Here is a 16,815-nt window from a genome sequence, read left to right on the forward strand (position 1 = left end):
CAGACACACAACTGTAGTTTATAGGGTACTCATAAGAACTGATCAACTGCGCTCTACACAATTGCCAGTTGTTTTATTTACTTATTTTAATCTTTCGATGTTTCTGTACTCTTAATTTAATCCTAACATTTCTAGGTATTAATTATACCAGTCCTTTCCACTTAAGAAAGGAAAATATTCAATAAAGATTCTAATAATAACATAATCTTGTTTACATATTTCGAAAGGAAGTCAATCCTTCAAACCAATTCATTACAACATTACATTTCAAAATCCTTGAAACATTTTGTCTGCTTAATTCTTTTCGATCCTCGTAAACACTCGATAGCCGTCTTGTCGGCTTATCTATTCCTTTGTGTTTTCCTTTCCATATTTCCTCTGGGAAATCCCGAAATTCTTCCTTCAGATAACTCAATGAAAATGTATCCATGGGTTCACTGAATTTGAGAATATCGTAGCTTTGCGTCCTTAACTGATTCTTCTCAGCTGGATTCGAATTTAAATCTTCTGTATTATACAGTTTGTGGCTGACATTGATCAGAACATTCGGCCGAACCATTAAGTTCGGATTTCTAAAGGTCCTGAGCTGAGTGCGATGTGCGAGAACGAAAACATTTTCAATTTGTATCTGAAATATATTTACAAAAATTACTTTAAAGAAAAGTTGTTTTTATCCATCTATAGTGCATGAGGAGCTCATGATTTTTGTACCATAACTTGTTATTCGTAGTCAAATTGTCCAAAACTGTTCCAGAATCTACAGGAAATGGCTTTTGAATCAGCTTCTCCACCCAGCCATTAACAGCAGGATTATAAGTAAAGACTTTCATATCTCGTTCCTCGACAAAATTAGTTAGAGAAAATGAATCGTAAAGAGGATCATCGTCAGGGATTAAAACGTTGAATAAAACAAACCAATCCGTATAGTCAAATAAATATCCTAGATCTTCATTACTATATTGATTCCATTCGCTGCATCTGTACCGTACCAATAAACAAAAAAATTGCTTTATTACTTTGATCTTGAATTCCGTCGAGAAATCACTGTTAAAATTTAAAGTGTTTATAATATCTTATTCTATGGTAACAGTATTCCATAATAATTTACCAATAACTGAACTTTTATTAAAGCTGTTAACTAAAACAGTTTCTCTAAATAGAATTATCCAGTTTGATATGGAAGTATAAAACTTTGTTCTACCAATTAGATAGAAAATGTTTCCGCAGTTTATCACAAACATTTTTAATTTTGCTTTGTCATAAAATTTCTCTATAATCCAAAACTTCCCTAATAATGTGAGATGAGAACCATTTATTGCCACAATTTGTTTGCCAAGTTATATTCTTTTGCTTTTGTATACCATTTACCACAAGGTATATTCTTTTGCTTTTGTATACCATTTATTTTGACATTTATCAAAGGAGGACTCCCAATATTGCTTGAACAAGTAACATGCATATCTGATCGTTTATCCGAAACATCTAATTTTAAATTTAAGTCCTTTGGTTTCAAATACGCGATGTCAGATATGTTCCCCTTATTGCTATCAAGGTTAAAATTTTTAGCAAAAGCTTCGTCGCTATTAACAGAAAACGATTTGAAGTTATTTTTAGTCATTTTCCATGTCAAAAGAATTTTTTCAGCTAAAACGAGTGTTAATTTATACTCATTTAGCAATCTTCTCTGTAAATCATCATCTAGCACACCTGCCACAATCCTGTCTAATATAGCTTGGTCTTTGCGAACACCGAATCCACAAAGCTCTGCCTGATACCGGAGAGATAACAAATAATCTTCGTAAGACTCATTTGGTTGTTGGTTACGAGTAGACGCTGAATCATATCCAATTCACATTTATCAAAACTAGTAATCAAATTTAAAATTAGTTCATCATACGAAACATTGTCAAAATAGTCTACAGAATACATGAATTTTAATTGTGAGAAAATTACTGAGCCTCCAATTGTAATGAGGTAAGCTTTTTTATCTTTGCCATTTTCTATTTTGTTAGCAATAAAAAAATATTTCAACCTTTCGGCCCAACTTTTGAAGCAAGTACCTGCACACCAAAAATTTTGGAATTTTATCGATGACCTTTTTTGCAATGACGCAATCTATCGAAACCTAATCTGAAAAATAACTCAATTTTAAATGCCACAACATGTAAAGAAATTATTTTTTTTAGTTTCCTAAAATTGGAGTAACATCGTTTTAATATTACCGCCTTTGAAGTAATTTTACTGAAAATTTGTTAAAAACAAGTATAACCTTCAATGTTTACTTGTGTAAAATTACATTTCTCAATACCTGAAAATACGTTATCGTGTACCTAAAATTCTTCTTTAAGAAAACAACAAATTTCTCTTCGCGCGGGTGTCTAATTGGATTTATTGAAGAAATTTTTCTCAGCTAAACGGACGAAAATCGTTCATTTTTCGAAGAGCAATAAAAAGTTTGGTGTATTAGACAGTTATTCATCGGATTACGATATATTTAAGTTTTTGTGCTGTTCTTTGAGAGAAAAGATTAATGACGTTATTATTCAAAAAGAGGTAATGTAGAGGTAATGTAAATTGAGCGAAATTACATCATCATTTTATTTATATATTCCTTCCAGATGGGCACTAAAATTGATAGCGTTACTACTGACTGTTCAGGTCCAGTACTCGTTGCTGTAGATTGCGGAAATAATATGTGGATGCATTATGTATTTGCGGAGCAAGTGTGCTTAAGCGAAGGAACCGAATTATTGATTGTCGCCATTATGGATTTGATGTCAATTCATTACGTACATAATTTCATGTATATGAAACAAACATCGAAGTTCATGGAGTTCATCCAGGAATACTTTCTTAAGATTCTCCCCATAAGTGGATCTAAATCAAATGCAACACGCAAGGGACAGCAGCAGCGAGTAGTTAAGCGCCTAATAGAGGCTATCTCGAATCATACTTTGGATTCCTAAGCAATATCAGTATATAGGTGTCATGTTTCATCTATATAAGTCTACATACATTCCGAAGAATCGTTCTTGTTAAACCTTGTAATTTATTCTGTAAAGGTGAAAATGTTTCATTAATTGAACTGGTAATTCAATAAATACAATTTGTTAATGAATAGCAATGTATTATAATTTAAAATAATCGTTATTTCTTTAGTGAATAAAAACCATGAATTTTAATGCAAGATCTCGTAAACTTATGTCCCATTGTGTAAAATTAGAACTTATTTTAATTTTACACGACTAAAATCAATTCATGGTAAAATTACAGGTTTGTAAAATTATGTTCCAAGTAAAATTAATAACACATTTAAAAATGGGTTATTTTTGACGCTCGAATATGTCAGTCACAGATGATTTAAATTTACACGATTTTTTCTAAGTGTGTGTGTAATACGGCTCAATATTAACGAAAACGTTCGCGATCTTGTATAATTTTATAATAATTGTATAAATATTAGTAACAGTCCTAGTTATTAAAATTTTCCAAAATTAGAAAAAAGACTTTGACTCACCGCAGAAAATATTTCTACCGGCTCACAGAAACACTATCGGTATACAGGCCCACCAGAAGGCTGGAAATTTATATCCGATTTTTATTGTTCGCCAACCTTAGCGAAACTTGATTGCTGTATTTGATTTTTGTTTGCCGCCAACTTCAGCGAAAATGTTGTCTTCTGGTCGCACTGCCTTTCTACTCATCAACAGAGATGCCAGATATTTTCATAGAAAATCTGTATTCTTTGTATAAAAAATCTGTATTAATCTGTATTCACCAATAAAATGAAATTCTTACAACAAAATGATGCTAAGATATGTATTCCAATAGATTGTGGTTGTAGGATGGTAGATTCAATATGTCATTGCCGCGCTCACAAGAATATTCAACGACGAAGTTTCATTTTTTTATCTACAACAATTGAATTGTAATTCCATACATTTATCTAGTTAGAAATTAATGACTTTATAATTTGACATGGAATTTCAATGACCAATATGCAACGTCAAGTCGGTTCATACAACTCTCAGTTTGACAGTGAAGTACTGTCTCTGAGCGTATCTTTTTCCAATAAATCTGTATAAAATGTTCAAAACGACGAATGTAACAATGAGAGATTCTCTTTGTTTACTTTCTCTTTCGATTATTGCGAAATATTCCTGCTTTTTTCGGTAATTTCTTCAGTGCAGATTCAAAGAGCCATCAGGCTTTAGTTATTATTATCGGTAAATAATTGGAGTGAAGGATTGCTAACAGTACCGTAATAATCGAAAGAGAAAGTAAACAAAGATAATCTCTCATTGTTACATTCGTCGTTTTGAACATTTCATACAGAAATCATCTTTTCTGTTAGTTTTTCATTCATTTGGTTTCTCCAATATAGGTTTCCACTAAGTCATTGTAAAAAAAAAATTAATATCAGTTCAAATTGGTTTCAAATTATAATATAATTGGATTTCACAGATTTCCATATTAATTTGTAATTTGTTCGTTGATTGATAGACTTTTATATCGTCACTGGAATCATATACTAAAAGATAGCTCAGACAGAATAGTTTATTTTTTTTCTTTCTTACTTTTTGTGAGATCTGTATAAATCTGTATTAAATTGAGGAAATCTGTATAAAATCTGTACTCTGTATAAAATCTGTATGAGCATGTAAAAATCTGTATAATACAGATAAATCTGTATAAATGGCATCTCTGCTCATCAAAGAGCTTTAAAACCAGCGTAGCAGTTGAAAAGAAAATCATGTAATTTGTATAATTGCTGACTGCAATGACCGGTGCACGGTACCGGATGTCCTCGTCGCCAGTTATCAAATCCTGATAATCAGTTCGGGTTTACATCTCATCCAAGTCAGTCGACAAACAAAACCGCTTACGTTGGGGACAGAAGAAACCAAGTACAGTATTGTGTAGTGAACAATAGACCTCGAAAATGAGTGAACCAAACGAACAAAATCTACCGTCGGTACGAAAGAATACAATTATTGTTGACTTCAGACAGTGCAAAATTCGACCTTCGATACGAGAACTTGAAGGTTTGCTTAAGGAGCAAATGAATCTTGACATTAAACGTGTGCATTTACTCCAATGCAATAAGACCAATAATGTTGTTTATATCCAGTTCTATAAAGAGTTGGATGCAATTCAATTCGCTAAAGACAATAATAATGTGCACTATGTGGAGCATGAAAATATCAAGTACAACATTCCAGTATATATGGAAGATAGTGCTATAGAAGTGCGTGTGGATGATCTTCCCTCAAGCGTCAGCGGTTCTTATATTCGCAAAACTATGTCCCAATACGGAGAGATTCTCTCTATCGAAGATGAAAAGTGGAGGAATTTTTTCCCCGGTATTCTAAATGGCGTACGTTTATTACGCATATACTTGAAGAAGGCTATACCTTCTTATGTGATTTTCGGTCAAGATACAAGAATACCGTGCTGATCACTTGTTACCTATGACAATCAGATGGCCACATGTCAATATTGCCAAAAAGCTGTTCACTACGGTAAGCCATGTGATAAACCGGACAAGGAGACAACTATACCAAAGGACAACGGTGCTTCCTTCACATCAACCCCAAGCAACCCCAGTACACCTGTGACAGTCACCAACAACAGTGAAGCATCCTCTTCAACGAAACCATCCAACGTATCCCCTATAGAACAAAGTACACCAGCTGCAGTTAACAGCTTACCATCCAACCAACCAGCAACCGGCAAACAATGTACAACAAAGCGCATCTACAGCAACCAGCAACAAAATCAACAACAATACCACCGATGCGGCAATGGATGACGAGACGAACCACGAACGAAGTGCCCCTCTATCCTCGCAGGAGGAAAATGGAAGCTCCTCTCCCCCTAGAAAAAGGGTGACAACGAGATCCAATAAAAAAATTTTTTTTTATTTAAAAACTCAGCTAAATCGGCCACGTAAAGCTTGTACGCAAATAGGCCTGAATAAAATATCTTTTAAATAAAAAAAAATCCTGATAATGAAACGTAGTATTAATCGCCCGAAGGATATTATCCACAGAATCCTTATCAAGCGGAGAGTCGGGTATTGCTACATACAGATACAAAAAAACATCATTTGACATATCGACCGTCCCACGACAAATGGGCGTAACTGCAAATAACAGTTTCTCTTTGTTACTTTTTCTTTCACGATTTACCGAACTGATTTCATATTTGACGCTTTACTCTTCGCAAAATATTCAAGGTAAAACTACAAACTTTCGATTTATATTGAAAATTCTAGAGAATTTGCAATAATGGCTCCGTAATAACCAAAAGAGAAAGTAAACAAAGAGAGGCTCTCATTTACAGTTAGGCCCTTTTGTCGTGGGACTATCGATATACAAATTGAGTGCAACATTCGAACTCACTTCACTGTTCCGCGTAAAAAGATTATTACGCACAATCGCTTCAAATGCGCACAAATAAGTCCACTTTCCACTAAGAGTTCACGTCATTTTTACATACCGGTTTAGAAATTTATATATGGATGTATCGTAACACATGCGAAAACATCAAAACAATTTGCAAGCAGTTTCAACAAGACTGCCCTTTTTAGCTTTTTAATGGATTGTTTTGCTTTGACACTTCTCATGAGTTTTTGGATAATAAACTTGTAATAAAAACAAATTCATTTTTGTTTTCTTTGTGCTGTTTTTCGGTAATGATGGTGATAGATAAATAGAAACAAATTTTCTGATTTTAATAACAAAATTAGTTGTCAATGAGAATTTCGTGTTGGATTGAAATATTGCTGGATTGTGTCCTGGATATTTGCCAACTAAACACATTCTTTATAAATAAAAGTTTTTTTCAGCAAAGTAAACTCTTAATTATAACTAATTTCATTTGGAAATTTTGTTGTTAAAATCAACTAATTCAAAAACAGTAATACGAATTAGACGCAGAGCTAATTTCGGTCGTTCCGTGTACATTTTCTCATATATGATTGAATCGATTTTCACCAACATAAATGATAAGAGTTATAGTATTATAACGAATCTCGAGCTAAATCGTATTCAGAGTTGGCAGCACCCTCTCAGATTTTAATGAAACTTGCTGAACTTGAAGACTTCGTTACAAAAAAAAAACACTTTGCATACTTTGTTTTTCCAAAAATGATCTAGACTGTCTTTCGAAAAAGGCCAAACTTGTTATACTATTTTTTCCAAGTGGCTGTAATAAAAAATGACAAATCCTACAAAAAAGTGTAGTATGAGTGGTTTTTACGAAATAGGTTTAGAATCAAAATATTGAAAAAAAAATCCCAATCGATCTCCACACTAAAACAATTGATTTTAAAAATTTGAAGTCGATTTGCAAAACGAAAACAAAAACGTTTTGGATTTGGATGAAATTTAGTTGCAAGATAGGTGATTATGTCTCCTACCTACAGTCAAAAGCCGGATGAAATTAAACAGCAACCTTTGAGACTATAGGAACTTTTATTTGAGCCAAAGTTTGTGGAAATCAATCAAATCATCTCTGAAACAATTGAGTGAGTCTTGTTTAAGAGTATTTGACCACTATTTACAAACAGTTATATCAAGTTAATATAGATTTAAATGTGGCAACCCTGTACGCTATACAAAATTGAACAAAGCACGCTGTGTGCTAAGCGGATGTGTTTTCTTCTTCTTCCGTACCAGCACGAACCGATGCATACCGATGTTGTATCATTTTGTATGACAGTTCGAAAGTTTTGATACTCATTGCCCTATAATTTCGGAACCGGAAGTCGGATCTGGATGAAATTGCACAGTGTCTTTTAAGACACTGAAAGCGTTAATTGAATTATTGGATTAACCGTTGCTGAGAAATCGAAGTGAGTTCCGTTTTTGGATCTTCTCTTCACTATTACCGGTGCGTTCGGAAGCGGAAGCCGGGCACTAGTAGTCCCAAAGCAGATTTATATATCCACCAACTAGCAAGGTCTGCCAACTAGATGAATTTACTAGTAATATCTATAAAAATGTGCACTTCGTTTCGCCATCGCTTGTGAAAAAATACTCATGAAATTGAAAATTTTCACTAATCGCATTGTAAAACCGGAACCGAAAGAATTTTTTAAAGAATTTCGTCCCCCACTGGTACGAAATGGCTCGCTCCCATTATTCAAACCTTTGAATGAATTTCTTTGTGTCGAATGAGGATATTTATCGAAAAAAACGACTCAGTCATTCTCAATGATCTGATAGCTCAAATTATAATGGAACTAGTGAAAGTAAAACAATGTTTTGGGGGTAATGATTCAATGACACACAGAAATAGGGTCCTTAAACATAAAGAAAGAGAATGAATTTTAGTTGTTAATTTCAAAACCAGCAGCTTTCTCAATGCGCTACCCCGCTACTTTTCTCAATATCAAAATATGAAAACTCATTTGAAAAAAAAACATGATTAATCCACCTAGCAGTGAGATGATACCTTTTTTTATCAATCCGCATGTGTTTTTTGCATGGATATTCTTAGGTGTTTTAGTTCTCATGACATTATTTTAATTATCGTCGTTTTAAACGGCAAATTGAGATTTTAATCACTCATTACCATGTAATGTCGAAACTGCAAATCATATCGAATTTCAATCTTAACGTGGGACAATCGATTGAAAATTCCATGAGATGTCGAAGTAAGTTCCACTTTGGAATTTTTCGCCATTATTTATGGTACTTTCAGAGCCGGTATTCAGGAACTACCATAACCCAAAATGATTCCCAATTAATACGCCAATTCAAAACGCCAAACAATTTACATCTTCTATATCGGTATGAATATAAAAAACTCATCATCTGTAATTCCAGAATTAGATTAAATTCACCAATTGTGCATGGGACATTAAGTCCTTTAATATGAATTTTTGTTTTTGAAGTTCGATTTGGCCTTTTTGAGAAAATGATTGAGCTTTGAGAAACGATTCGATACTGGAACCGGAATTCTAAAATCGGTGTAGCCGAAATCAGTTAAATTCACTTGAGGAGTGTGTAGACATCTTTGAGAAATTGTAGTGCGAATTAAAATTTGGGGGTACATTCCAAATCCAAAAAAGAATACCGCTTAAACTGAAATAAATTTATTTGGTAATCGACTATCCAAATCTGCAAACCCGATAAACCTGATTAATTTATGTGAAATGGACATTTTTATACTAATCACCCTGTATCTCCTAAACCAGAAGTCGGATCTGACTAAAAAGTAAGATGTTTTATAGAGTTTTAAGACCTCTCATTTGAATCATAGATGGTTCTTAGATTTCATTTGAATCTTAGATCGGTTCAGTCATCTACGAGAAAAATGAATTGCATTATTTTAATTTCGTTTCACATATCATCCTGTGGTTCCGCAATCAGGAGTCGGATAGAAACATAATTCAGGAACCTTGTTAGGGAGCATACTACTTTTCATATGAATCTGAGTTTGTAGAAAACGGTTTAGCCACCTCCGAGAAAATGGAGTGAAATTATTTGTCACGCCCGCATTTGCTGATCTAGACAAACTGAGTCGTATGGTATATGGAAGTTATGTTTTTCCAGCATTTATTGCTGTAAGTAGTTTAAATCAATATAATTATGGAATTACTTTCAACTCGAAAATGCTGATATCATCTGGTTCACATATGCCATATTCGAAAGATTATGTTGCCAAAAACGAACCGTGCTAAAATCGGTCCGAGGCAAATTGTCATGAAAAAGGATGCTCTGCACAGTCTTTTTGGTGATGTGATGTGCATTTGCTATTTGAGCAAAATGACGCTCAAATCTTTTGTTTTGCGATTAGTTCTCGACAGTCGTAGAGTATCGCAGAAATATTTGAAAGAGAATCTCTCATTGTAGCGTATTACCTTTTGAAATACTGACTCTAAAACTAAAGTGACAACGTCTAAGATAGATAGAAGTATGAGCATTGAGAAATCCATACTCATGAGTCAGTTGATCTGAATAATATTGTTATCTTTTTAAATGGTAAGCATGTCAAATTTTTCATGTTTTTCTCATCCAGTCCATGTCGAAAAAGCCCCGCTCAGCTAGAGATTATAAATTGAAATTATAGAACCAGAAATGAAATCGCGGTTGCTGCTGGAAGACACGAATTTCAATGAGGCAGGACTTGCTAGCAGTGGAAACCATTCTCGATAGGATTGGTTAGACCTGATCACCTCAACCTCCGTTACAGTCACCAGATGGAAAAGTGTGGTGGAGACCGGCGGCTGGCAAGATTGGCAAGCCGTCGTCACACCGACAGTAGTCGAGTGTTGTTGTATAGTAGTTACCCACAAACCAGCAGTAGCAGGTTCTCCTCTTGCAGATCAACATTTACCTGATACCTGAGAGTGGGACATAACTGGTGTGGTGCGGGCTGGGATGACGTGTGGAGAGTTTTAAAATAATCGGAGATAGATTTAACCAGTAGAGAGTTGAGCGTAAACATAACAGCATCTCATCCGAACAGGTCCACTGAAAGTCCCCCATGGTACAAGTCAAGGAGCCTCTAACAACCGCAAAATCCAGTAGCGAGTGAGAGCCTTCCCAGCCAGTAGTCGATCGTTTTGCTGCTGTCGTTGGTGCCACGGTGCAGTAGTAGTTGAGCAGCTTTTAATTCGCCAGCTGCTTGAGTGATTCGCTAGAAACACGGACACGGACTCCATCTACCAGGTGGATTTGGAATCCTTAATTTTGTGTTCTGCTCGCGAGTGTCACGGTCGAACGTCCCGGACTTTACAGATAGAATAGCAGTGCCCAAGAAGTCTAGCAACAGTTGAAACCTTTGCAGCGACATTCGTGCTCAAGTTTTTCAAGTTACATTATATATACATTTTATTGCTTCGCAACTTGCGCGATCCGCGTTTAAAGAGTCAATCCGAGAAACAAAACTCCGGAAACGGTACAAGTTTTTTTTCTCCCTTCACCTTGCGTCCCTCGTCTGATCGCCGATGGCGAAACGAGATCCCGGGGAAACCGTGCGCCTCATGCGAAAAGAGCAGATCTGTTATCGTCAAAAGTTGAATTGAAATCGCGATAACAACGTTTAAGAGAAGAGTGACAGATAATCAATAAAGTGAGTGGAGTGGTGAAAGAAGAGAAAGAAGAAAAACAAACGAAACGAGGGAAAGGAAAATTGTTACAAATTCACATCAGTGCCTGGTTTTGTAAGTGTGCATGTGTGTGTGTGTGTCCGTAAGTGTGCGCGCGTGGAGAAAGATTCAACGGACAAGTGTATTGAATCTTTTTTTTTCGTTGCTCCTAGAGCTCTTGGGAAAAGTGTTTGGGGTCTCAAGCGAGGAAGCGGGAAGATCCGAAGAATTCCGACAAGTGGAAGAAGAATAGTGATTGGCGCAGTGCGGTTCATGTATGTTTCAAGATTCACAACATACTTTGCGACAACGCAGTAGAGGAATGCTTGATAAAATAAAATATAGGCAGCAAAATTAAATGCCACTGCAAAGAAGAATGACAGGAGAAGAAATGTTGAATGAAAACAAGAAGAGAACATAAAATATTGATGTGTATAAAATTAAGCGGAAGAAGCGAAAAGCTAATCAAAACGCAGTACACGATTGAAGCAGGAAAAAATAAACGGTAAAGAAGCCTCTGAACAAATGCAGTTGGCAACTGATAAAACAACAGCACCTGATCTTGATGGTAAATTGCGCTCTACTACCTTCGTTGGCAACGAGTGAAATTACTTCAATTGGCAGCTAGTTCAAGAAAAGAAAATAGAAAGAAAATATTTTGTGATCTGCGATTTACAGTAATGATAACTTGCAATCTATTCCGTGTATTTACCAGTTGCACCTTAATTGCACTGATTATCAATTTGCGGAGGCAGTGTTGTAATTTTTTTCTTCAGTATTAATTAAAGTGAAGCTGTGACAGTGTTGGTTCGATGTATAAGGAAATGAGACCATTTCGGTGGTGGTTTGTTATTATTGTTGTTGTTAGTGTTGTTGTTCATGTTGTTGTTGTTGTTATTACTGCTGTGCTGTAACGCGAGAGCTGTTGGTACGTAGGCGTCAAAAGCCTGACCACAAGGCCGTCTGGATGCGATCAACTGTCGGAAAGTTTCTCAAGTCGTTAATGGACGGGCTAACATAAGCTGAATTGAAGGCAAAAGACAACGGATGGCAGCAGCAGCAGCCTGTTTGAGATCAACCCAATCACATATGATTTTCCTCTGCAATAGAAGAATGTGAGTATTGACTGTAGATAGTACTGTGATGAACAGAAAACTAAAGAACTAAACCGATCGACATACAATCGAAAACAAGACTGAATATTTAAATATACACATATAAGTGAATGTAATCATGTAAACAACTAAAGAAGATATATAACTTCCTTTTTCGAACTGGTACTCGCATCATCCTTGAGGCCACGTTATGGCTAGTTAATCCCAAGGAAATGTTATCCATTAACCATTACGTAACCATCATCTAACGCAAGATGGCGTCCACATTACGGCAACATTCAGGGCCGGTGAAAGAGGTGGGTACGATGGGTAGTACTACCCACCCGAAAATGTTTAAGGTAGGTAATTACCCCCCTGAAATTTCGAGCAAAAAACAATGGTAATATTGTTATTATTTATTAATTTTTAAGTCAAGCATATTTTTATTGTAACTAAGAATAAATTAAATCAAATTTATCGAATGCTTGTACTCAAGATAGAGCAAGGCTGTAAAGATATTCAATAGAAAGGTGAGACGTGACAAGAGCCATTTGAGCAACCAGAAATCTTTTTCGAAAACTTCAGCCAGAGGAGTTTAGCTTTAGCATCTCATCAATGCAAATCACTCGAGTCTCTTGTATACCGAAAAGTACCTTCTTAACCATTTACTATCCGGACCGGCAAAAGAAAAGTTACCAGAAGTTGTCACTTTCTGTTTGCGACGGCATTCTCATACACAATGAGTTCTTCACTGTATGGATTCTTTTTTATCTATCTCTTTATAGCTATAAGTTCGTCTCCTCTGGTAGAATGTGAAAGTTAAGTTACTAAAAGATTTATGCTTGGTCAAATGAACCTTGTAACGTCTCACCTTTCCGTTTTATATCTTCGCATAAATAAAATCACTCAACATCTTTTGACGTAGGTCTACGCCTTTGTTTTCGATACCGGAGTGCAAATTCCAAAATTACAGGAAATAAAACCATACAAACAGTGGTCAGATTTTTTACATCTCAACCATTATTTAACTGATTGTCGATATATTTTACATGGAAATATTTCTACGCATCGATTCGAGTAGATAAATCCATATATTTTAGGTAATTGGTGAATAAAAGTTCAATTCAATTTTCATTTTCAGATTCAGTATCGAATCGACTTACACTCTGTGGGGTTCGATACTACCGTAGAGAAGGTTGTTAACGCATCGATCAAAAAGTCCAGATAAACATCATTTTTCGAGCAAAATGCAATTGAATCGTTCTTGTACTTTTCGATACCATACTTATAGAATGATTTGCCCATGGCTTCAAAATTTGTTGATGGTGCTTTCCTTTTCCAGATAGTCGATGTTAATTATACCTCGATCATCTAAAAACTGACGTCATGATTTTTCTAACACATGGATCAATAAGTCCCGAGACTAAAGCAGAGATGGCGCTCGTAGTAAACCAGTAACCACGTCTTTCTAGAGTACTAACCTTTGCTTGAAACGGGTCAAAAAACAGCGCTCGGAAATGCATATGTACCAAACTTGGGAGTGTGTGCCTGTTATGTCGTTTAATACTTTCGTATCGTTCATGCAGGACACTCGTTGATACAAATAACAGTTCGGCTGAAAAGTTCGTATCGTTTAATAGAAACACACATTTTTTTGCCAAAATTCGTTTTTATTACTCAACATAATTGCCATCAGAGGCGATACAGCGATTATAGCGATCTTCCAACTTTTCGGTACCATTTTTGTAGTACGATTTGTCCTTTGCCTCAAAATAGGCCTCAGTTTCAGCGATTACCTCTTCATTGCTTCTAATTTTTTTACCAGCGAGCATTCTCTTGAGGTCTGAGAACAGGAAAAAGTCACTGGGGGCCAAATCTGGAGAATACGGTGGATGAGGGAGCAATTCGAAGTCCAATTCGTTCAATTTCAGCATGGTTTTTATCGACTTGTGACACGGTGCATTGTCTTGATGAAACAAAACTTTTTTCTTCTTCAAATGAGGCCGTTTTTTAGAAATTTCGTCCTTCAAACGCTCTAATAACGCTATATAATAGTCACTGTTGATGGTTTTTCCCTTTCCAAGGTAGTCGATGAAAATTATACCATGCGAGTCCCAAAATACCTACGCCATAACCTTACCGGCCGATTGTTGAGTCTTTCCACGCTTTGGGTTCGGTTCATCGCGTGCAGTCCACTCAGCTGACTGTCGATTGGACTCCGGAGGGAAGTAATGGAGCCATGTTTGTCCATTGTTATATATCGACGAAAAAAATTGGTTTTATTTCGATATAACAGCTCCAAACACTGCTCAGAATCATCAATTCGTTGTTGTTTTTGATCGATTGTGAGCTCACGCGGCACCCATTTTGCACAAAGCTTTCTCATATCCAAATATTCGTGAATAATATGTCCAACACGTTCCTTTGATATCTTTAGGGTGTCAGCTATCTCGATCAACTTCACTTTACGGTCATTGAAAATCATTTTGTGGATTTTTTTCGGTAACAGCCTCTTTTGAACGTCCACTGCGTTCATCGTCTTCGGTGCTCATATGACCAGTACGAAATTTTGCAAACCACTTACGAATTGTTGCTTCGCCCGGTGCAGAGTCTGGATAACACTCATCAAGCCATTTTTCGGTATCGGCGGCACTTTTTTTCATCAAAAAGTAGTGTTTCATCAACACACGAAATTCCTTTTTTTCCATTTTTTTCACAGTAACAAAAGTAGCTTCACTCAAAATCCAATATCTCACATACTATTAATCAGACAGCTGTCAAATTTATACACGTATCTTTTGAAGGTTGGTACTAACTGAAAATGGTATGGATTTAATTCTAGTGGCGCCCTCTCATAGAAACGATACAAACTTTTCAGCCGATCTGTTACACTGAAGTCTTTTTTTTATGCGAGTTTATGTACCGCATAAAAAAACGTATAAAAAAACGCATAACTCTGAAAATTCGCATAAAAAAGTCGCATAAAAAAACCGCATAAACAAAGACCGCATAAAAAAAGACCTTAGTGTACTTTCCCAAGTGCTGTGGGAGAAAGCTCTGCAATTTCTATATTTACTTTGTCCACTTCCTGCTTTGTTAGTTCCGTGTTTTCCTTTTGAAAGATGATTATTTTGGGTGGAAAAGGGAAACAGATGAAGAATAACTGTTGTTCCAGATCATCCAGCCTTCTTGCTCAACAATTAATCGCAAGGGAACCAAACAGATAGCAAATAATGTACAGTAAGGAAGCGCAAGAGAGTCGAAATAAATCAATTCGCAAGTGTAGGCAGTTCCATTCGCAGAAATTCGATCGTTTAGTGAATCTAGAGGATGTATTCAAACGATTTCTTTTAACGTCTGATCCTGTAATAGCATTATCGAATAGAGTAACAACCAACGCGAGTGTACTCCTTCTTCCCGATTATGCAGCTATATATATATATATATATATATATATATATATATATATATATATATATATATATATATATATATATATATATATATATATATATATATATATATATATATATATATATATATATATATATATATATATATTACTTTGCTTAGTAGTAGTGTTATACAAAAGATGTTTCAAATAAGGTTTCTACACTTTTTTAATTTGCAGTATTTTGATGAATCTTGCTGTAACATCATTACACCACTAGGCGGATTAAAACAAATTTTTAATTTACGTTTCCTCTTTGGCACAGCAATGCATAGCAGGTTCATGTTGAACTGCCAGGCCTTTCAGCAGTTCAACATAAACCATTGAACAGACTTAAAGTTATCTCTACCTAAGACACCAATACTTTACCGAATCACAGTGTCCTTACTAATGAAGTCCCGGGTTGGCGGTTCAATGCCTAGTGCACTAGTCTTACGAACCAGTTGTCGTTTGAGTCCCGACCTGGAAGGATTCGTAGTGTCAGTAGGATCGTAGCACCAGCCATGCAATGGTCCTGTACACTTTGAATCGGCTGCGAAGTCTGTTGAAACAGAATTCGACTACAGGAATGTAATATCAAAGCTTTGCTTTTACCAATGAAGTCTCTATCGTAAAAAGATTGACGCCATACTGATAGCTTTCAGCTAGATAACGGTGGTATTTTGACCATCACTAAGTTGCTGCAAGTATCTGTTCTCAACCAGAAGTGCCGTTTCTCATAAATTCAACAATTTTTTCATGGAATCCCCCTTGTCAAGAAGTTGCACTGTACAAGCTACATACATGAATTTTATGTAGATAGACTGTTATCTCCATGATCCGAAACAATGGAAGATATCGAAGGTTGTGGATGAATATGATTTGAATTCATCAATAATATAAACCATCTATTCTAACATTATTGCTAAGCGTTAGAAAGAATAGCACTTTTTGATCCGCCAAATAAAGCCATACAATAATTGTTCGAGATATAGACCACCCACAACTACAACCCTGTGTAAACCCTCTCAGCAGCAGCATCTATAGTGAGAGATCCTGGATCGACAAATTAATCCGAAATAGAACGGGACAGTGCGAATTCTAGCAGATCACCATCATCATCATCGTCATAGTCATCTCCGTCATCATCATTCATCCGATTACTGGTGTGATAAGGAAAGTTGATGAGA

General features: G+C 35.7%; 1 protein-coding gene across 1 annotated transcript in view; it reads left to right on the plus strand.

Annotated features, from left to right (window-relative positions):
• Positions 1-10,461: 10,461 nt before the first annotated feature.
• Positions 10,462-16,815, plus strand: part of LOC131427297 (protein decapentaplegic) — a 121,065-nt gene continuing 114,711 nt past the window's right edge. The window contains exon 1 of the mRNA XM_058590355.1: positions 10,462-12,216. Coding sequence (XP_058446338.1) covers positions 12,149-12,216 — 68 coding nt within the window. The 5' untranslated portion in view covers positions 10,462-12,148. The remainder of the gene's footprint in view (positions 12,217-16,815) is intronic.

This window comes from Malaya genurostris, chromosome 2 (assembly GCF_030247185.1).
Source record: "Malaya genurostris strain Urasoe2022 chromosome 2, Malgen_1.1, whole genome shotgun sequence".
NCBI classification, from domain to species: domain Eukaryota; kingdom Metazoa; phylum Arthropoda; class Insecta; order Diptera; family Culicidae; genus Malaya; species Malaya genurostris.